Source organism: Equus caballus, chromosome 10 (genome assembly GCF_041296265.1).
Source record: "Equus caballus isolate H_3958 breed thoroughbred chromosome 10, TB-T2T, whole genome shotgun sequence".
In the NCBI taxonomy this organism is placed as follows: Eukaryota; Metazoa; Chordata; class Mammalia; order Perissodactyla; family Equidae; genus Equus; species Equus caballus.
In genome coordinates this window covers 9658600-9680949 of record NC_091693.1, presented here as the reverse complement: position 1 = coordinate 9680949, position 22350 = coordinate 9658600, and the positions used below count along the sequence as shown (strand labels likewise).

At 53.8% G+C, this 22350-nt stretch overlaps 2 protein-coding genes across 6 annotated transcripts in view; both read right to left on the bottom strand.

Annotated features, from left to right (window-relative positions):
* The window catches only part of ACTN4 (actinin alpha 4), a 70546-nt gene extending 58598 nt beyond the window's left edge, over window positions 1-11948 (bottom strand). For 2 of the 5 annotated variants that reach the window (XM_023649667.2, XM_023649669.2), the window contains exon 1: window positions 11624-11930. In XM_023649667.2, coding sequence (XP_023505435.1) covers window positions 11624-11785 — 162 coding nt within the window. In that variant the 5' untranslated portion in view covers window positions 11786-11930. Of the gene's footprint in view, window positions 1-11623 lie in introns of all 5 variants that reach the window. The other 3 variants (XM_023649666.2, XM_023649668.2, XM_023649671.2) reach the window with 3 other exon arrangements.
* Window positions 11949-16892: 4944 nt separating this feature from the next.
* Window positions 16893-22350, bottom strand: part of EIF3K (eukaryotic translation initiation factor 3 subunit K) — a 10534-nt gene continuing 5076 nt past the window's right edge. Inside the window, exons 5-8 of the mRNA XM_001497212.5 lie at window positions 20502-20568; window positions 20321-20398; window positions 18334-18459; window positions 16893-16962 (exon numbers count right to left, since the gene is read on the bottom strand). Of these exons, the coding sequence (XP_001497262.1) occupies window positions 16931-16962; window positions 18334-18459; window positions 20321-20398; window positions 20502-20568 (303 nt within the window). The 3' untranslated portion in view covers window positions 16893-16930. The remainder of the gene's footprint in view (window positions 16963-18333; window positions 18460-20320; window positions 20399-20501; window positions 20569-22350) is intronic.

Sequence of the window (22350 nt, the reverse complement as noted above, 5' to 3'; positions counted from 1 at the left end):
GCTGCGGCCCAGGCCCGCCACTCCTGCACTCACCTCCTTTATGAAAGTTTCCATGACAGACCCCACCTGCCCTGATTCACCCCTTTCCTCTCCAGGACGCGGCCAGAGTGCTGTGGGCGCGGCGTGGCGTGGCGGTGTGCGCGCAGTGTCCTGCTGAGGCTCATGTGGCTTTGCTCTCTCCCCAGCCACACGGCGAGCTCCTCGAGAACACGGGCCGGGTCTCCGGTTTCTCTCGTCCCCCAACAGTGCGGTGCGGAGCTCTGCAGCAGGGCCTGGCGCGGGCTGTCTGGCCCGGCGGTCATGTTTCTACCTGAGCACTGGACTCCAGGGCCCACAAAGCCCCAACTCATATTACACAAGATGCTGGTTGGCCAGAAAACGCAGACCTGCTTTGGTCAGTGGCCCCTCACTCTGCTGCCCAGGTGATGGCTGAAGACTTTCAAAAGACCCTCCAAGTCTTTACAGTGTGTTGGAAACAGACACCACCCGCCCCCCGAAAGCCTTTTCTATCTGCAGGAACGACTTAGAGCAAGTTCAGCGCAGCACAAATGCATAATTAGCCACCTACCATGGAAACTTACAGCTGGATCCCAAACGTGGGGTAGGACTCAACATAATCGGACACATATTCCATCTGCCATACGCTTTCTTCCCACTCTGAATCAATTTTATAAAGGAGAAGTTTTATTTTTGTATCTGAGGGGATAAGGATAAAAACACACGCTTCTCTCCCCTCCTAGGCAGCTACTTAAAAGATTTACAAGTTCACATGGGTGTGCTGCCAGAAGAATGGAAACCTCGCCATCTTCTCTCAGCAGAGGCCGCTTGGCCGGCCACGCCATCACAGGCCACCTTCACACTCATTCGCTGCCATCACAGGCCACCTTCACACTCATTCGCCCCTTTCCATTCCATCGACGGGGAGGATTCTCGCTGCACCCAGGGTAGGGCACAGAACCCCAGCCCAGGTCACAATGGACACCTCACGACCTGTGAACTTAGCTTCTCGCTGGGCACTGTGTGTACAGAGGAAGGAGTGTCTACTGACAGCCCCGAGCTCTGTCACTGCTCCTCCCTCCCTGCGTAGAAGCCACACAACTAGTCTGACAAGGTGCGCCTTCAAAGTGGGGAGCCGCGGGCCAAAGGGAGCCTGCCCTGTTCCTGGACTGGCTTCCAGGGGGCTACGGAGAGCGGGCCACCTCAGAGTGAGTCAGCTGGCACGTCTCTCTCTCTGGTCTAGAACCACCCTTGCTACAGCTCCACCTGAGCAAAGGAAACAGTGGCAAGCCCACGGAAGAGGGGTGTACAGAGAAGGGAGGACCTAGGAGAAGAGGCAGCTTACAAATCAGGCTTCCTGGCTTCCTCCTTCAAAGAGGGACGCACAGAATTTTACCAAAGATGCTTTGTCAGCCAAGCGGCCTCGGGATGGGACAAGAGGGGGCTGGACTTCATGCACGGGGTCAAAGTTAAGCTCCCTGAGAGAGAGACTACAGAGCCATACAAGCACATGGTGCCATAAAACTCCAGACCCAGAGTTACCAACGCTTTAATCAAACACAGCTGCCTGCCGCAGCAGCCATCACAGAGATAATTGGCACTTTTGTTTGGTTTCACGTTCTGCAGTCCCCAGGTTCCCACCTTAGAAGTCAGTTCTGGTTTGGCCTGTCCAGGAGGCCTGAGAGGAAGGGCTGCACTGAGAGAGTTCTGGAAGCACGAGGCTCCTGGCCTACTGGAGTCTAAGGACTGAATTGGCAGACTCCAGGCCTCATTGCCATCGCCACAGCAGAGCTCTCAGAGACCTGGCTGTGCCCATCTTTCCCACAGCCCCTGCTCTGACCAGGCTGGCCTTCTTCCTGACCCCCAGGGCCTCCCCGCCTTCGCTCCCTCTGCCTGGAACAGCCTTCTCCTAGCGTTCTCTCGGCTCCCTCTCTGCTCCCTCAGGGAACAGCTAAAACCTCTGGTCTTCTGAGATCTCCCTCATGATCTAAAGTACCTGTACCAGCCTCCCCCGCTCACCGACCTCTCCCCAGACCATGCCCGCACACTAGACTGTAGTGTGCTGTAGAAACAGGAGCACAGGCTTGACAGCCAGACCTTCGAAGTCCAGATCCTGGCCCTGTCACTTGGGCAAATGGCTTAACCTTCCACGGTTCCATTTCTGCACCTATCCTGCAAAGGGAACACCACCTACCTCCCAGGATTACCCGCGCCAGTCCACGCAAAGCACTTAGAAAGCTGTATAGCACAGAGGAATATGCTATTATTATTATTATTTAATTCACAGCGCATAACCCTAGCTGCAATTGCCTTGTTTTATTTACATGCTTGTTTTCTGTCTCCCCCACCAGCCTGTGAGTAGACCAAGAACATACAGAAACGAGATGGAAGATGGTCTGCATTTGGTCATCTGTAGTTCCTTGGTGGCCGCCAGGCAATCCCAAAGCGGGGAGCAAGCGCCCCAAAGACCCTCAGCTGCCCACACTCTGACATAACCGAACCCACAAAGCCTGAACTGCTGCTCAGAAGGCTCATGTTGAAACTATGCTTGGAATGTTCGATAGGAACACGCATTTATTTTTAGGCAAGAAAGTTGCCTCCTAGGCTAACCCTGTGCCCTGGAGCAGGCCGTATTTGGCAAGGATGGCTTTGTGGCTGTTTATTAAAGAGGCCCAGAACTTTCTCAAGTCCAAAGTAGCTGCGAAGAGAACTCAAGGCACTGTGAATCTTCTATTTTTATGGTCAAAGCTCGTTCCCCATGACTCTCCGGGTGTCTCTGTGCAGTGGTTAGGAGCCGAGGGCCACTCCCTGACCTTCTGCAGCTTTGGGCCATGATCCATTAGCCAATCACCCCTAAAATGGTTCACAGCTCTCAGTGGATTGATTCTCTCTTCTGCGGGTTGTGTCTGAGTCAGCGAGTTAATGAAAGTTACAAAAGGACAGGGAAAATTAGCTTCCCCAAATGGTCAAGGGCCTCCCCCAACTGGTCTAGGCATTTCCTCTCACCCCATCAGCAGACGCAGTGCTGGGTGACAAGGACCTGACATCTCCGAAAAAGACATCTTGATACAGACCTTTCTGTTTTACAGAAAGTCAAATCCTACCAGACTTGGCAGCGTAGCTCAAATGATCAAAAAAAACCACAACTGCCTCACAATCCTGGTGATGTTTACCATCTGGATACCTTCCAGGACTGGTTAGCAGACAGCCTGTAAGAAGGGTTGATTCATCAGACTGCCCTTGAACTAGCCTGGCGAGCCGGCTGCTTCCAGACATTTTGAATCTTGAAACTGAGTTTATTTCATAGGCCAGAACTGGAAGATCATACAAGCCTATAAAATTTAAAAAAAAAAAAAAAAACAAAAAAACACCCTGACTCTTCCAAACGCAATCCATGCCAGCAACAACCAAAGAAGCACTTTGTGAAAGCATTTCATATTTTCATCAGACTCGGACTTGAATGTAAAGGTACTCATTTCCTTCAGGGAAAGACCGGGGAGTGATAGGGAGAAAAAGGTTCACTTACTGCCAGAGTTGGGGTGGGAAGGATGTAGACTAAAAAAGAAAAAAGGTTACCATGGAATGAACCGTGCACTTGGGATTTGCTGGAAACTTCAGAGTTCTTTTTAATTTGTCAGTGTTTGTGAAAGCAGGCAAAAGTTGCAGGCACATTTTGCCCTGCTATTAAGAAGTCACATAGCTGAGATTCCAACTCTAAATGACCAGAGAAAAAGCACACGTCCCAGCCACAAAGCCAACAGTGGCTTTCACGGTGCACTCTCCTTTTTCTTCTTCCTCTCTCATGCGCAAATACACACGCCTCGTCGGTAAAATGGACTGGCCCGACGCCTGCGCCTGGGAACAGAGGCCCCTCGTCCCCCTACCCAGCATGGCCACCATGCACGTGGACACTTTCCTGTTGGCAGCATCGTATTTCTGCCCAGAAGGCCAATTTTCCACCATAGCACTGCCGTTGGTATGGAGGCACTCCCCAAGACAGTGAGTAAGCGACTGGGTCTCCATGGTGGTATCAACCAAATACCTTTGACTCACGCCCAGATTTAGGTTGACCACGGAGCACTAATGTGATGACAATTACATACGTGCACACCGAGGCCTTTCACACTGACTGAGATCAGCTTGACGTCTGCTAAAGGAAGGTCCATCGTTTCAACGACGCACACTGAAGAGCCACAAACCCTCCTCCGGGTGACCCTCCCTGCGTGGCTGGCTGTTGAATCACTTTCAAGCTTCCTCCCGTGATGTTTCTCCTAACCTCAAACCGGCCTTCTCCGCCAGCAAAATGAAGCGTGCATTAAAAGAAAAGAGATGCATCCATTTTACTTCCTGCCGTGCCCCCATCCTGGATGGCTGCTAATTAAGACATTCTTGAAGCTAGAATCAGAGTCATGACTGCTCAGGAGGTAGGATATGGAAACTCTTTCTCTCAGGCTTGGCGGAGATTAGCAAACCCAACGTGTTGCCGTCACCCGTGGAGACTGAGAAGGGAGGAACACCGCCTGCCTTCCGCACGGCCTCCCATCACCTCGACTGTGGCTTCCACCCACTGCGCGCAGCCGTCAGGGAGCGGGGAAGATGAAAAGCAAAACCCACTAGAAAGCCAGTGACAGACATCACTCAGCCCCACACCTTTCGGGGGGGAAACTTTAAAAAGCATAAAACAAACCACAATGTCTTCTTTATTCCGGCCCGAAGCTGAAGACACAAATGCTATTGTACTTGCTGGCGTTCTAACGTCCCATTCAATCATTTCAACACTGTCAACGATATTTCCCAAGATGACTTCACTGTGTTGTGCGGAGTAGTAACCACCACTTCCAACGACTTCTGCCCCCTATGGATGGTTCCACTGGAAGACAAAGAATCTGCTCTGCTCTGACATTTGGAAGAAAAACATTTAAACAAGCCTCTCTTAACTCGGCAGGAGGGCACTGCTTTCCTTTCAGAATTTAGGATTCAGATATCCAGATGGGGTAGCAGTGTGGTTTACTAATGGGAGCAGCCAAACTCTAAGTGTACGTGTGTAAGAAAGTTGGGGTCTTAAAAAGAAAGAGCTGTGTGAGGAGCAAGCAATAAACCCACAATTCTCATATTTACCACGTGGCCCTGGTTTCTTAAAAATCCTAAGACTTGAAAGCAAAGAGAAATCCTGGCTCAGGCAATCATGAGCGACACGTTCGAGTCTAGTCTGGTGGGACGCTGAGCACGCAGGACGGGCCGTGTGTTCCCGGGTAAGCCACTCGGCCCTGCCACGCACGGAATGCTTCCCGCGTCAAAGGAGATAAAGTTCTTCCGTGTGTGGCATGCTCACGTGGGAGACCGTAAGGTTATCCCCATCCTCCATTAAACCTTGAATCACAGCGAGAAGGCTGTTCCCTTTGATTCTCTTCTAGACCTTCCGATTACTTCAAAGAGAAAGTCTGCTTGGCACGTGGGTCTTCAGCACCTCCCCAATCTCTCTTTTCAACAAAGGGAGCAGGCCTCAGGCTGCGCCTTCAGCAGGAATAGTACCTGGCGAGCAGCTCATTGTTTTGTTTCCAGTGTGTTTACTTTTGCAGTTTCCTTCTATTTATGGCTAAGGAAGCGGGGTTTTCCATTTACCACACTTGTATAAATTTTCCTTTTTAAAACTTCAGTTAAAAAAAGGCAAATTGACCTAAAGAAAATTATTAAGTATACAGAAGTAAGTGTGGGTATGGAAAAATCACAGAAGACTGGAGTTTAGGAAGGATGGAGATGGGTGCAGGGGGCTGCTCTGGCTGAGAACCATCGCCCCTTCTGGAAACACAGGATGGCCTCTCACTTTTGGGGGTTCGGGGCTCACCCCAGGACGGCAGGAGCCAGCACAGAAAAAGGTGGCAGATAGCAAATCCCACGTAGGCTCAATCCACTCACCTTTGGCTAACACTTCAATAAACTACATGTAAGGAAAGGGCCACCGGCCTCTTGCAGAGGAAGTGTCGCTCAGACTAAAAAGGAGGCGACCAAGTTCCACCAAGTAGCTTTGAAAGGCTTCCCGTGGACATTCCAAGTTAATGCATCTGTTGTTTATGAGGGGAAGGGGAGGCGGAGGACGTGAAAGAACAACACAACCAAAAAAGGCACAACACACAGAGACCAACGCCTCAGGGATTTTTATAATCCCAGGGAGCCGGCTACTTGGCCACACTTCCCAAGCTCTGCTCTAAGGACACTCTCGCCAGTTAAACGTATGCAAAGATTTCACTTTCTGGAAGAGGCGGGATCTTTCTCCTCCCAGCCAGTCAGTCAATTGTGTTCCCCCAATAAGATCGCTCTTTAAACAAAGGCTGGAATTTAAAATAATTCTGTTTCTCTAGATTCACTGAAGCTTACACTCCTTGATACCTGGGATACTCGACTAAAATGTAACTCATAACCCTTCTTGTAGAAAAGTAAGTGTTACATATACCACTTTCAGATACTTTATAACAAATTCTGGCGCCTAGACTGCCAACACTGTAAAACTAAGTTTCCTTATATTGGCGCTTTGATGTTGTAAAAGTAAGTTTCCTTATATTGGTGTTTTGATGTTTCAAAAACTAAGTTTCCTTATAACGTGCTTTGATGTTTCAAAGTTTAAACTCATCCTAAAGGAGACCAACCTTGAGCTCTCAAACTACCCACGATATAAAGACTTCTTTCAAACTTCCGTGGAGGACAGGATTGTATCTGCTCAAGCAGAAACTTCCGCCTACCTTTTAGTAGGTCAGTGTTTCAGTTACCACTGCCATTGAAGCACCAATTTGCGATCACTTGCCTCTGATTTCCATGAAAAAAGAAAAGGCGGGGAAGGGGGACTTAAACCGGGTCACCTGAGTGCTTCTGTTATTCTGTAAAATAAATACATAATAAAGGCCGCGGAAGGAAACTGAGGGAAGGGAGCCGAATGTGACTGCTGAGAACACAGACAGCACTAAGTGAAGGAAACAAGAACAAAGCTGGGGGAAGCCCTGATCTGGAACAGACTAAATGCCAGGGAAGAGATAAACATGTTGATGTTTTAGCTATTCAGAAAACTTGACCGAGCAAGTGATGCTAGAGCAAACAAGTATTTGCTAATTATTCTTGCCCTTCCCTTCCTCCCTTCCCCCGCAAACAAAAGCAGCAAGGGAATCACTTTTTTAAAGACCAGCCCTAAGATCTGGTGAAAGGCTTGTATAATTCCCAGCACACTGTAAGTGAAAACAGCAAAAGCCTAAAGCGTTCCCCTCAATAGCCTCATTTCTTTTCGGCTCCATCTTTTTGCTGTCCTCTGCTAGAGCGCCCTGCTGGATCACTTGTACTACTCGCTCAGTTAACTCTGAAAAGGGCACTGTCCGGCCAAAGTGTGCCAGGACTGAACCGTATGTTTAAATGGCAGAACTCCCCACCCCAGAGGCTTAAGATTGGCATCCAGACTTGCCCCTCCTCCCCTGACGTCTGATTAACAGGACATTTTGAGAGCGCGAGCCTACATTGTAACTGACCTCCCTGCCTGCAACAAGGGGGTTTAACAGCACCAGCCGCACCTGGGTGTTAAAACACTGCCCTCATTTCCTGGGCTGTTTTCCTCCGACACTTTCCCCAAACTTTCCCCACAAGGCAGCCCACTCGAGGCCAGGCAATCGGCTGCCATAAGTGAAACCATTTAGTGCCAGTTCCAACTGGAGAGTGAATCAGCTCCCTGCTGCCAAAGTGGCCTCCTTGTTGGTCTTGGAAGCCGGAACCAGGGAGGGTGATTCAAAAGGCAGAGGGCAACCCTGAGCCCACGTCCTAGACCGCCCAGGATTAGATGAAGCAGCAGGTGCCATTCCAAGGCACCAATCGGATTTCAGCTCTCAACTGAATGAGTGTGCATGGCGCCAAGGGTCGCTGCACTGCCAAGTCACCCTCCCATACCCACCTCTTCTGCGGTCATCAGAAAAGCCATGTGCTCACACACATTTGGGGGGCGAGGGATAGAGTTCTAGCAGCTGAGTAGCTTCCCCTACCCCTCTCCCAAGAGGGCAGACGCAGGGTACCTGCCCCCTCACATATCCATAGTCTTATTTCTAGATGACAATTGAGTTTGGGTGTTTTTTTGTTTGTTTTTGGGGGGAGGGGGTTGGTAAGTACATTATTCAGTTTTGAAAACTGCTAAGGACCTGTTAGTCTTAGCCAGATCCTAAGAGGCAAGCAATTAGAGTAATGGAACAAAATAACAGGTGGCTTCTTTGGGGCCTCTATTATCAGCCTAAAAAAAAATCTACTTAGAGAAAAACACAACATCATCAGAACTTTCAAATAATTAACTCCCAGCCAACAGAGCCCGAGCCAAAGGTCGGGGTCCAAACACTGAGGCCCCGCAAGCAGGGATGTTTCAATAAACACGCACGCTTAGCAAAGAAGCACTTCCTCTTGCTGTGATGAGAAATTCGGGAGCAGCTGTCAAGAGACCTCACCCCCCCCCCCCCACCCCAAGGAGAGCATCCGGGGGCGAGGCCCTCTCAGAAATTGGGAGAGGGAACTGTGGCTGCAAACTATAACTGCTCGAGAACTTGCTCAAAAAACCAGACTGGTCCTGCCCCTGCCCCCATCCCTCAGGAGAACACTTAGGGCCTTCCCAGGTCAGAACTGTCACATAACCTACTCAACAGTTAACGCCCCGGCTACAGGGGTCCCTAGAAGTCAGAGCAAAAGGGCTTCAGGTAGAAGTAAAAACCACCAGAAGCCACACACACCCCGTCTCGGGCCAACCCTTGCTAATTCCTAGAATTCAATTCCACATGCTTTAAGAGCCTACAGCTGTCCTGGACACAGATGTTTAGAGTATGTGAGTATGCACAGGACACCACAGGACTGACACTCTCCCTGTGCCCGGTGGCTCAGCCTTGCAGAGGCAAAAAGGGCAGTCCATCGTTCACTCAAGAGACACTGCAAGTCAGAAAAACTTTAGGGGGAGGGGGGGTCCTCTTGGAAGGGAGAGAATAGCACAAATTTGTGTATATATTCCTTTCCATGACTCCTCCCCCCATTTCATAAAGGATCTCTACCCCAGAATAGCAAAGTGCACAGCAGTGAAGTAATATTTTTCCCCAAAGAGCAGCCATGAGTAAACACTGCTGCAGCAGGTATAAAGCAGGACACAGCTGATCTGGCCCTCACTGACCATCTAAAGCAGCTGGTGTTAGAGGATGCTGTGAACCAGCCTTCCCTCCACCTTGCCTGGTCCTTGAGGAAGGAGGAGGGAGAAGACACACGGCAGCGAGGCCGTGGGGTTCCGCTGAGGCCTGGTTCCCGCCCAGAACCTGAGTGGTGCCCCGGCCTCACCCTCTGTGCAAGGGAGGCCATAGAGACGAAGGAGCACACACCCTAACTCCCACAAGGGAGTGGAACTGAGCCAGCAAAAGGAGTCACTGGGAGAGTGTAGACGACAGGAAAGGAGGGAGAAGGAAGACGTCCCACCGCCAGCACCTGAGCAAAAAGGGTCAGGGGCTCGTGTCCCCAAGCACCTGGAGCTGGAGAAGGCAGATCTTGGATCCCAGATGTTCTCCAAAACAACCATAGCCCCCTGCCCTCCTCCCAACTTTCCAAGTCTCTTGGCAACTCTTAACCTTTTCCAGCCCGGCACTGCCTCAGGCAATAAATTATTGTTGAGCTGCAGACGAGGTCTCCCCTCCCCTCAACAAGCAGTTGTACGTCAGATTATCTCAACCTGCCCACCCTGAGGGGGGTGGGGAAACAGATAAGGACACCACCAGCAGCCTGCCACCCCCCACCACTCATGAGGAAATTCAAGCCAGGTTGGTAATTTACCCAAGGTTACGCCAGGCTCCACCCCAGGCGGGCCTGGCACAGCTGCTCCTTTCACCCTTTCCCCTCCGGGCCGGCGCCCCAGGGCACCAAGCACACCCTCCGGGGGCTTCCAGTCACACTCCACTCCTTTCTCAGCTCAGCGCTCCAGGTCCGTGTTCCCGACAGCTCCACCAAAGCGGCCCCACAAAGTCCCCACACCATAGACAGGCATCTAGGTAGAATCACCCAGGGGACCCCTGCACCCTCCTCGTTTTCCAGATGACAGGACTGCACTGAGAGATCAAGGGTCTTGCCAGAGGCCATGGAGCTGATTAGTAACCGATCTGGGAAGAAAATTCAGATCTCCAGAACACGTTAAATGCCTCTAACTTCAAGTACCTCCCACCCTCTTCACACTCAACACTTTTAAACAACCCCCTCCCAGCACACACACCCACTCAACACACTCCTCTCTCGAGCTCTGCCTGCACACACTCAAACCCTCTTATATGAGTTCCCCCACAACCGCCTTGGATCACCCCCTCCCCCGACACGCACAGCACCCCCGGGCCTCCCACTCCTTCTGATCTCCCTTTCACTCTGTGGGTCCCCCCTAGTGGCTCTCACACCCCAAATCTCCACCTGAAAACAGACCCCGCTTTAGGATCCCTTCACTCCCTCCCCCCAAAAAGACACAGTTCTTCCTGGACACTGTCACCTCTTCCTCCCCAAACTCCCATTCGCCCTTTCACAGCACGCACACACTCTCCAGTCCTGGGAGAAGCCCTCTCCTAGATTCCCTTCTCAGTCTCTTTCTAATGGGACTTTCCTTTTCCTAACTCACCTCCCTCCCATTATCCGCCATTCGGCTCACGTTCTCTCCCACCATGCTCACCTTTTCCAGAACACCTTTTCTCAGGCGCCATCAACCCTTTGCTGAGCAGTTCCACATTCCCTCGATTCTTCAGAAGCCCCCTTTGAAAACCCCTTGTGCCTCTCCATCCCTCATCAATTCCTCTTACTCCAATCTCCCAATCTTCCCCTCTTCCCTCTAGAACAGGGACCCCAAATAAATCTCACCTCTTCAAAAACTTCTTATTCACAGGTCCCTCACTTCTCCCACCAGACCCCTGGTCCCAGACCTCCTCCAAACCCCGACCCATCCCCACGCCCCAGGTCTTTTCACACCCACTTCTTTCCTTAGCCTCTCTCCTTTCCTCTCCCCAGTCCTCCCCCGACCCTCGGCCTCCACAATCCGTTCCTTAGTACCCCTCCTCCACCTCCAGACTTCCAGAATCTCCATCCCCTCTAGAGCTCCCCAACCCGCGACTCCCACAATTCCAATCCTCTTCAGACCTTCCTGCACCCCAGAGAGCCCCCTCCACTCTCGAGCTCCTCTTCAGCTTCCCCCGAACCCGAACTCTATGCTGACCCGCAAATTCCAGGGTCCTCCGTTTCCCTCTCACCCTCTGACCCTTCAAGCCCGCTGCAGCCCCCAATTCCATTTTAGATTCCCCAGCCGTCTCCTCGCTTCCCCGAATTCCGCACCCAGACCCCCCGATGCCTTCATCCGGCTCCCGGATTCCTTTTTGGAGACCTCCATACGCCCCCCTCGGCCGCCAACGCTTTTCTCAGACTCCCCATTCCTTGCTCGAGGTCGACGCTTCCTTTTCAGGGCTCCAAACCCCTCCCCAGCCCCGCCGATCGCTCCTCGGGACCCCCGACTCCCACCGCAGCCCCTCCAGCGCCCTCCCAGGACCACCGAGCCCCTTCCAGGCGCCCGCCTCCCTCGGAGCCCCCCTCCGGCCCGTCCGGCCCGCGGGCCGCGCACCTTGCGCTGCTGCTTCTCCCAGGCCGGGTCCAGCAGCAGGTCCCGGTCCCAGTCGTCCTCCTGGGCCATGTAGTCGCCCATGCTACCCCCGCCGCCGGCGCCATTGCTCCCGCTGCTGGGGCCGTACTGGTACGACTGGTTCGCCGCGTGGTAGTCCACCATTCCGCCGCCTCTCGCTCGCCCACCAGCCCGTCCTCTCCCGCCTCGGCTCCCGCCCCTCTGTCTGAGCTGCCGCTGCCGCTGCCGCCGCCGCCGTCGCCGCCGCCGCCTCGGCTGCTTCAGCCCGCCCTCCGCCCGCGCCTGCGCACTGCCCGCCGCGCCTGCGCACCGCGCTGCCACCGCCGCCGCCCTCCCGCGCGCGCGTGCCTCCCCGCGAGACAGGCCCTGGGAAGCCCTCGGGGCGCTCTGCGCCTGCGCACAGCCCGCTTCCCCCGCCTCCCCTTCGGCTCGTGGACGAGCCGCGCCCCCTCGCCGCGGGAGCGCGCGCGTGTCCTCCGCGTGTGGGCGGGGCCAGAGTCATGAATGATTCATGAGACGGGTCTCGCCATCCTCAGGCCTTAACCTGTATCTCCATTCAGCCACACAAATTCAACAAATATTTGTTAAACGCTGTACGGCAGACCGTGTTTTACGCATTGGCACCAAACAAAATCGACAAAAATCCCTGCCCTCGTGGAACTACCTTCTAGGGAAGGTAGACAGACAAAATTTCAAGAAGCCTATAGTATATTCCGCCGAGGTGATAAGCGTTATGGACAAACATCAAGTCTGAGCTGGGGTGTAAATGAAGTTGTCACGGTAGGCTTCTCAGAGAAGGAGGACACGAAATGGACATGGGAGATGGGTAGATTGGAATAGATCCTGGCTGACTGGGAAAGTGGATGGAGGATTTTTTGGACTTGTCTATTTTTGGACTTACCTATTTTCATTCATTCATTCAAATATTAATTGAGCACCTACTGTGTACCGGGCACTGTTCTTGGGCGCTGGCGATATAGTGCTGAGCATGATAAGCATGCGTAGTTCTCAAGTGGCTAGCACTGCAAGGGCGGTGGGGGTTGGCAACAATAAATAATAAACACAGATAAATGACATTGCCACATTAATAGATGTCTCAAATTTAAATATCCAAAGCTGAGCTCCTGACATTCCTCCCAGATCTGCTCAGCCCACGGTCATTGGCATCTCAGTTAATGGTGCTTCCAGCATTCCAGCTGCACAGGCAATGAACCTTGCGGTCATCCGTGACTCCTCTTCACACCCCACATCCAGTTCTTCCGGAAATTCTGTCAGTTCTATCTTCCAAGTACATACAGAATCCACCCACTTCCTCCTGCCCCCGTGGCCCCACCCTGGTCCTGCCCACCCAGCCTTGTCTTCAGTTGGACCACTGCACCAGCCTCCTCTCCATCTCCTTGCTCCTCCCACCGCTCCCCACTCTGTTTCCCACAAGAAGCCAGAGGCAGCCTGTGACCACCTGTGTCAGATCAAGTCTCTCCCTTCTCTGCTCAGAACCCTCCCTGGCGCCACAATCAGGGTCCAAGTCAAAGTCAAGGAAAGGCGGAAAGGCTGCAGGCCTCTTCCCTGCCCTGGGGCTTCAGCCAGACCCACAAGGTCTTCCAAGTCCTGGGCGCCCTGGTCCCCATGTCCTCTCCCAGCTCACCACCCACTTCGCCCCTCTGAGCTCGTGCCTCACTGCTGACCTCCTTGCTGTTCCTCTGACACACCAGGCGTGCTCCAGCCTCAGGGCCTTTGTGCGTGGCCTTGTTACCAGTGCCTGGAACACTTTCCCCAGATACTGGATTCCCCCGAGACTGGGCTCACAGCTTCCTCCCCTGTAGGTCTGCGAAAGAAAATATCACCTCCTCAGTGAGACCCTCCGCAACCACCTTATTTAAAGTAGCACCCCACACCTTCCCTGCTTTATTTTTTCCAAGTACTGATCACCAGTTAACGTACATGATTGGTTTATTCACTGTTTATCTGTCTCCTTCCCAGGAAGGTCAGCCCATGGGAGTGGGGATCTTTGGTCACTGCTGTATCCCTCGTCTCTGAAACGGGGTCTGACACCAGAGAGAAGCTTAACAAATCCTAGGGGAACGAATGAACAGACTTACAACCATGGTGAGGAATTGGAATTTTTCTTATATTGAGAGATAATTGACATGTAATGAATTTTATTTATTTTTTTTTGCTGGGAAAGATTTGCCATGAACTAACATCTATTGCCAATCTTCCTCTCTTTAGTGCGTGTAGGTGAGCTGCTGCCACAGCATGGCTACTGACAGACAAGTGGTGTAGGTCCACGCCTGGGGAACCCAACCTGGGCCACTGCAGCAGTGTGCCCCGAAGTTTAACTACTAGGCGACCAGGGCTGGCTCAACGAATTTTATTCTAAATGCAATGGGAAGTTAACAGAGAATTTTAAGCAGGGCTGGCATCTGATTCACAGGGTCCCTCTGGCTACAGCAGGGGAGGGAACAGACTGTAGAAGGTGGCGAGAGCTCAAGGAGGCTGCTACAATGATCTAGATAAGGGTGGACAGAACCAGGGTCTGGAAGAGGAGAGAACGATAGAGGAGGGCAGTGGGAGGACTTGGGAAAATGAAGCTGACCAGACTTACTGTCATGAATTTGATGGGGGGTGGGGATGAGGGAAGGATCAAGACTCAAGACGGCCCCTAGGTTTGGGACCTGAGCAACAGGGGCATGTGAAGAACTTTATTGAATTCAGAGGACTTGAGGGGTGTGGTTGTCAGGGAGGGTAAGAAGGTAAGGGTTTGAGTTAGACTAGGCAGAAACCGGCTGACAGTAGGTAAGGAGGGGATGGGAATTGGAAGACATGGCTCCCCCAGGTAAGGAGCTGCAAGGATCTCCCCCCACCCCTCTCAAAGGCATTGGAAGGAACCCAACAGCAAGCAAAGGAAGGCAACAAGGCCTGGGCAGCAGCCCACTTTCCCAGAGGACACTGGGCCCTGGCCAAAGCCCCAGGAGTGTCGGTTGTTTCCAAGGCTGGGCTGGGCTGGGCAGGCAGCTTCTTCCTGCTGGACTTGGAGAACAAGCCCAGGGTTCTTGTGTGGGCCTGGTCAGCAGGGAGAGGCCACTTGGGCGACGGGCCATCTGCCCCTGCCTGCCTTCTCCCGGTGGACACTGAGAGACCTCCCAGACCAAGGGCTCAGAGATGAAGCAGACGGCCCCAGGCAATGAGGTTTAAATTAAAGGCCCCCTTTAACTGCCAGCCTTGAGGCCACTTCCCGGCAGCCATCCATGGACAGCGCAGTAATAACAGCTGCTATCTAGTGAGGGTCAAAGGGCAGCAGGCAGGGGCTCAGGGGGGTAGGAAGAGACAGGAAGGGGCTCTGGGTGAAGGGGTACAGCCAACGGGCCCTGGCTTTAGGTCCACCACTTCTTGGAATCCTCGAGACTTCAGGACTTGAGTTGTACCCCATTGTTAATACTACTCAGGCACACAAAGGAGGGAGGGCTGTGTCCTCTCGGGGTGGGACGCGAACAGACACTGGGATGTCTAGAAGTGGCTGTGGAAGTGGCTGAAATAGCAGCCAGCAGACAAGCGACAAGTTTACGATCTCTTACAATGTGCCAAGCTGCTCTCAGCTCTGCGCCTGCATTAACTCACAGCAGCTACTGAAGTGGGTACCCTCCCGAGCTGTCAAACAGAGGCACCGGGAGGGTGACAAGATACCCAAAGCCACTGGACTGGGTTCGAACTGAGCAGTCTTTCTCCACAGCCAGGCCTCTCAGCGGCTCAGAGGATGATCCTCCTGGAGCAAAAGCAGATCAGGAAAGCAGGACACGATGGGGTTTGCAAGACAAAGGTCATTTCCTCTTCCCCTGCAGAGTGCCCATAGCCTTTGAGCAGGTTGTAGCCCATACAAGGGCACCTGCCAAGGGGTGAGTGGGAGTTGTGCACACCCAGAGGGGTACCTTTTGCTAATTCATACAACCAAATGGGTGGGTAGCAGGCTCTTCCCCCACCCTTCTACCCCACTTCGAGCTGGCTCTGGAGTCCTGAGCTGCAGAAGCAGCCTTTGTCTCCTGGGTTTGGGCACACCCTAGTTCCTGGCTCCTGCTCACGTCTGGAGGCCAGGGCAAAGGGTGCCCTGCCCGGCTCCCCAAGCCAGTGTCCATGGACGAACAATGGCTGTGCGTGCAGGCGAGCGGGCGTGGGGGGGGGGAAGGCTGGCAGCTCGGGCACTGCCACCGCCCTCTCCACTGGCAAAGTCCACACAGGCTGTATCGTAGAGAGAGGCACTCCCTCAGGAGCTTCCGCTGGTCTAAGCCAAAAGCTACACACCTGTCGTGGCATATGACTTCCTCCATTTTCCCCAAAAGGCAGTCACCATTGTCCCCACCCCCTCTTCCTGCAGATACCAGGCTCAGAGGGGAAGACACCTGCCCAAGGTCACCCTGCCAAATACCTCGGGTAAGAAGGGAGTAACCAGCTCAGCTAAGATCAGGTGACAGAGCCAGGCCTCCTGGCCGGTGGAGGCTAGCACTTGGGGATGCGGGAGCATGGCGGGGTTGAAAATCCCAATTTCTCATCAAGTCTCTGCAAACAGAGGAGCTCTGGGGACTAGTTTGCCACCTTGGGGACAAACTCTTCTGAGTCTGAAATGAACAACTCTCGTTTGCTAATGGTCAAGAAAAGGCCAGGCCCCAGTCTGAGACCTTTCCTGGCAAGAGCTCATGGGATCCACAGGATTCTGACAAGGGTGCTCCCTTCCCCCTCCTTTCACAGATGAGGAAACTGAGGAACAGAGAGGCAGTCACCAGACCAAGGACTCGCAGTGGGTTGGGCAGCAGCCAGGATTGGAGGTAGACGGAATCCTCCCCCGTCACCTCTCCAGCCACTGCCCCAGGGCCCCTCGTGCCTGTCTGTGTGACACCCAAGGACAAAGGAGGGGCCTCTCCCTCCCCAGGATCCCAAGGGACCCCGCCCTGTTCACCTTGGAGGGCAGAAGGGCCCAGGCCAGCCCCAGCTTTGGGGCTGGGCTCCTCCACCCCATTCACACCTTCCTCCTTGCTGACTCATGGCTGCCTGCCCTCCCACTTGTGACCTGATAGGTCAGGAAGGTGTGACTGGAAGTTGGGCTGCTGGGGCAGGGCAGCAGAGAAGTCCAAGGAGGCGCCACGGGGAGCCCAGCCAGAACCCAGGCGGCTCCAGCACAGGGCGGCAGACGCCCACTCCTGGGCTCCCTCTGGCGGGCGAGGGGCAGAAGCAGGAAGCCAACGAGGAGGAGCCAGCAGGGTTAAGAAGTCAACCAATCTTTATTAAAGGCCTGCAGAGCTACTGGGAGGACGCCATGATGCTGGACACACCTGTGGAGAAGAGAAGGAGGGACCAGGGTCAACATGGGCAGAACCTCCAGCCACCAACCACAGCACCCGCACTTTAGACCACGAACTCCTTCTGGGCCCTGGTCACCAACACAAAGGCAGTTTGGGACAGTAAAGGCCTGGATCTGGAACAAAGAGGCCTAGGTTCAAATCGCAGCTCTGCCTTGTACCAGGTGGGCGACCTCAGGCAAGTTACCGAGCATCGGTTTCCCCATCTCTATGAAGCATCCACCCTACAGGATGGCAGGACTCAATGCCGTGCTTAGAACACTGCTGGCACTCAACAGTCGCTATTATTATCATCGTCGTCACCATCCTCACAACGTCTACTGTGGACTATTTGCAGGACACTCCAAGTGCTGGACTGGTCTGTCCCGCCGCAGGGCCCTCTGCTCCAGTGGGTTCCCACACAGAACCCAACACAGCGGGCACATCTCACGGAGAGGGAGCGTCCACAGTCCTCAAGGGCAGATGTCTGCCCACTTGATCTCGTGCCTCGGTTAGGGACCAGTCAGCCAGTCTGGACCGAGAAGCCACGCTGGACCGAGATGTATCTTTAAAAAGGCAGAATCCCACTCAAGAGAGTGGGGAGGAGACGCAGGGTCCCAGGGGACAGCACACCCGTGCCCAGCCAGGGCTCACTCACTCCAAGACATCCTCACTTTCGCTTCGGCTGAGTCATCAGCGGAGTCTGTGAGTCAATGTGTGTGACGTGTGATGGTGAGGACAATGGCTACACTGAGTGAACTGGGACTGGCTCTGCGCCAAGTGTTATACATGGAAGTGTCTCGCTTCACACCCATACCTCCATGAGGTGGGTCTTACGATATTATTCAGTAACTTCTAACAAGGGCACCTGGCCTAGAGGTTCATGTGAAGACCCATGACTTAATAAGTGTAAAGAACTACCAGCGTTTGTCCTAATTATTGGTGCTGCCATCTGCACTTTCTGGATGAGAAAACTGAGGAACAGAGAGGTAAAATCACTTGCCCAAAGCCACACAGCTACGAAGCAGGGAACCAAGATCCCCACCCAGCTAATCCGACTCCAGAGCCTGCACTTTCTGGCATTTCGCTGCGTTTCAACAGATGCCAGGCTGAGCCCCGAGAGCCTCAAGGACAGAAGGCCACCAGGACAGAGCCCCTGGGAGCAGTATAGGTGTGGAGACCCCTGCAAGGCCCTCCAGGCCCTGGGAAGTGCCAGGGAAGGACACCCAGCACTCCCTGCCATTCCACTCTGGGCGACCTCCTGGCCCTGAACCAGAAGTTATCTACCCGGATCCTTCGGGCCCAGCCCCATCTGTCCAACGGCACCCTCAGCCCCACAGCCTGAGGCCTCGGGCCCCCACTCACTGTCGAAGTCGATCTTCTCCACGATGTTCTTGGGCTTAATGCTTTCTTCCTGGCTGCAGATGAAGATCTGGCCTGACTCGTCGGCACTCCAGCCGTACTTGCTCATCCACACCTTCAGCTGGCTGTCTGCAGGGAACACAAGCAGCAGAGGCCCTGGTTACCCCGATCCCACAGTTTCAGGGGGTCTAGGAGCCAAGGGCGGGGCGCCTTCCGTGCCCGACTGCTTCCAAAGCCACCAGCAGCTCCCATTTGGATGGCGGCAGCAGCTGAACTGCTCTCCAGCTGCCAGCCCTGCGCTGCTACAGTGCATTCTCTTGCCGGCAGCCAGAGGGAGCCCCAGCTTTCGCATCCTTAGCATCACAGGGCTTTCTCTTAGCTTCTTTTATTTTCTATTTCTCTCCCAGTGCAAATCTTGGTTCCTAGTAACGGCCATGTACTTACTTACCTGCTTTTCCCCACAACCCACATGCAACGGTCTTAAATTAGGACACCATCACATCACGAACGAGAAGTCCATGGCATCCAGTGTGAGAATTTCTTTGCAGTTCTGTTTTGCTCTCAGAAAACATACCAGTAAGGACGGCCAGCCAGAGTGTTCTGCTACCTGAAATAATTCTACTCTGTGTGACTATTATCAATTTGATACGTATTCAACTGCTTCTCTTTATATTTAATTCTAATGGTTGTTTCAACCCCTTTTGGTTTAATTTCTTTCTTTTTTTTTTTTTTTTTGAGGAAGATTAGCCCTGAGCTAACATCTGCTGCCAATCCTCCTCTTTTTGCTGAGGAAGGCTGGCCCTGAGCGAACATCCGTGCCCATCTTCCTCTACTTCATATGCGGGACGCCTCCCACAGCATAACGTGCCAAGCAGTGCCATGTCCGCACCCGGGATCCAAACCAGCAAACCCCAAGCTGCGAAAGCGGAACGTGCGCACTTAACCCGCTGCGCCACCGGGCCAGCCCCTAATTTCACTTTTAAACACGTAACACATTTACCTGGTGTAAAGCACTATCAAGTAATACAGTGCCTGACACAAAGTGCCCAATAAAAGTTAGCTTACACTAAAATAATGAAAGGAAATTAAAAACAACACAACCCCACAAAAAAATTATCCCGACCAAAGGGAAAACTACCCCAAAAGGTACTCAGAGAAATCCCATCCCAGCCACTCTCCCCTCTCTTCTCATCCCTCATCCCCAAGGAGTAAACATTCTCCTTAGTTTTTAAATTTTCCTCCCTCTATTTCTTTTTGCAAAAATAACCAAATATACCAACGCATGTTTTTATTTTCGGAAGGATCTTTTGAAATTTAGATCTGATCCTGTCGCCCCCCCGCTCAGACCCCTCCTGTGGCTCCGTCTCAGGCAGGGTGAGGGACCAAGTCGTGAGGAGGCCCCGCAGCACCTGAAGGCCTCACTCCTCCCACCACACCTCTGCCCCGGCCCCGACCCTCGCGCCCTGGGCTCCAGCCACAGGCCCCGGATGCTCTGTGAACATGACAGGCATACCCCTGCCCAGGGATCTGCACATGCGCCCTGCGCCAGGCTGCCCATCGCGCTCCACTGAGGTAACTGTCGCACGCTGCCCTCTGTCCCCCAGGAGTCCCCTCCACCCCCCGCCCTCTCTCTGGGCTGTCGCAGGAACTGCCACTGGACATGTGCATCTTAACTTGGTGTCTGTTTTGCTGCCTCCGTGAGACCGAATCTGGGCCATTGTGTTTGTCCCCTGCCATGTCCCCAGGGCCTAGAACAGTGGCTGGCACAGAGGGGTGTTCAATTAACTTGTGCAGAAGAAATGAATAAATGCCATAGGCTCCCCCGCAAGGAAGGAACGTTTGTGACTAACTCCTTATGTCCTCCCTGGGCTGGGCCTTCAACAAGGACCTGGTGAGGCAGGGATGAGCGCATCTGAGAAGCTGGCTGAGGCCCACTGCGCCTGAGCCCCAACCTCCTAGACCGACATGAGGGACCCAGAGAGCGCCTCACCCGTCAGGTCCCCGAGCATCTCGGCCAGCAGCCAGCGATCAATGTGCTGATAAGTGATGCCCACGACGTGGCAGATGACTGTGGAAGAGAGGGACAGAGACGGTGACGGGCCACACCCCAGGACCCTGCTGCCACAGCCCAGCCCGTCCCCCGTGGAGCCCAGGCTCAGAGAGGGACTTACATTTTCGGACAGAGTCTTCAAAGCCAGTTATACCTTCCAAGAGATCCATGTTTTCATCCAGGGCTTGCTGAGGAGAACAGTAATGTTCACAGTAACGTTAATATTAACAATATGAGAATTATTAATGATATTAAGAATAGAAACTAACACTTGAGCATTCACCCCACATGCCAGCCTTCCTCCCCTGTGACACCTTATGATGAAACAGATACTGTTTTTATGCCCACTTCAGAGATGAAGAAACCAAGGCTCAGAGCAGCTCAGTGATTTGCCCAAAATCAGAGCTGGGGTCTGAGCCTGGCAGAAACCAGTCCCGAGAGGGGACAGATCCAGGTGAGCTAAGGGCTCCCGACCACCTCCTTGCTCCGGGCTCACTCAGGGCAACAGCCAAGTGTCCTTCCACCGCCCATGAGCCCAGGAGATCTACCCGTCGCCTCCTCCCACTCACCCCTCACTGCTCCTCAGACAAGCCAGGCACCCGCCCACCCCGGGACCTTTGCATGGGCTGTTCTTGGGTCTGGCACTCTCCACCCCCATGGCTAACACCCCTACTCCTTTAGACTTCTGCTCAAAGGTCACCTTCCCAGAAAGGGCTGCCTCCAACACTGGTGACAGACATGAGGAACCCGCAAGGACACCGGAAGGAGCAGCCGGTGAGGTGGGAGAGAGGTAGGAGGGGAGCTGGCCTGGAAGCCTAGTGATAGAAGGGTCTGAGGGAGCAGTGCGTGACTGCCCCACAGGAGGCGGCCCACAGGGCAGGGAAGACAGGAGCTGAGGACCGCCTGCTGGGTCCAGCAATAGGGACGTCACTGTTTACCTCCACGAGCGCAGTCTCGTGGAGTGTGTTGAGAACCGGGGGGCAAAGCATTGGTCATAAAAGCCTGAATGGACTGAATGGAGTGGCTTCAAGTGAGTGGGAGAGAAGGGGAGACTGAGCACAGGCAGCCTGTCCCGGGAGCAGGGTGACCAACAGTGCTCGCCTGTGACTGAGGGGCTCCCTGGGGTGTGAGACTTCAGTTTTAAAACCAGCAAAGACGCAGGCAAACTGGGACGGCCAGGAGCATGGCCGTGGAGGGGAGCGGAGGAAGGGGACAGGAGGCAGGGCCAGTGGGGAACATGGAGGTCAAGGGAGAGCTCTCAGTTTTAGGCCAGAACTAAGCGCAGGGTAGACGTGTTCCGTGGGGACAGAAGTTATCCACGAAGGCCAAGGCGGCCGTTAGGGGAGAGCAGGGAGAGCCGCTGGTGCGATGCCACCATGTGGGCGAGAGGGAAGGGGCCAGTGCAGCAGGGGAGGGCTGGCCTGGCACGGGAGGAGAGACAGGTCACCCACTAAAACAGACAAGGGCTCGGTCAGCGGCAGGGCAGGGACGCGTGCGAGTTCTCCCTTGGCTGCTTCTGCTTTCCCGCTAAGTAAGAAGCCAGATGGTAAGTTGAGGCAAGAAGAAAGGTGGGGCAGACGACAGGTGTGAGGGGCTGTCCAGGAGAGCTGGGGGGGGGGGGGAGGCACTAACTGGGGAGGAGACAGGACCCTAGGAGGTTCCTAGGAGGAACGCACGATTGATGCTAAAGGAGGAAGCAGCGCAGAGGACTTCGGGCTGCTGGACAGGCCCAAGAATGTTGGGTGGGAGACCTCAAGGAGGGAGCTGGGAAGCCGGGAGGAAGCGGTCAGGGTGGAAATGTCTGACACTCATGGGCAGAGCGGGCAGTTCCTGGTGAAGACGAGCCTGGGGAAGTGAGAACCACCTGGGAAAACTGTCAGGCCCCAAAGCCTAGATCACACCCACACCAATTACATCAGACTGTGAGAGGGCAGGACTCAAGTCTCACTGGGTTTTTTTAACTCCTCTGG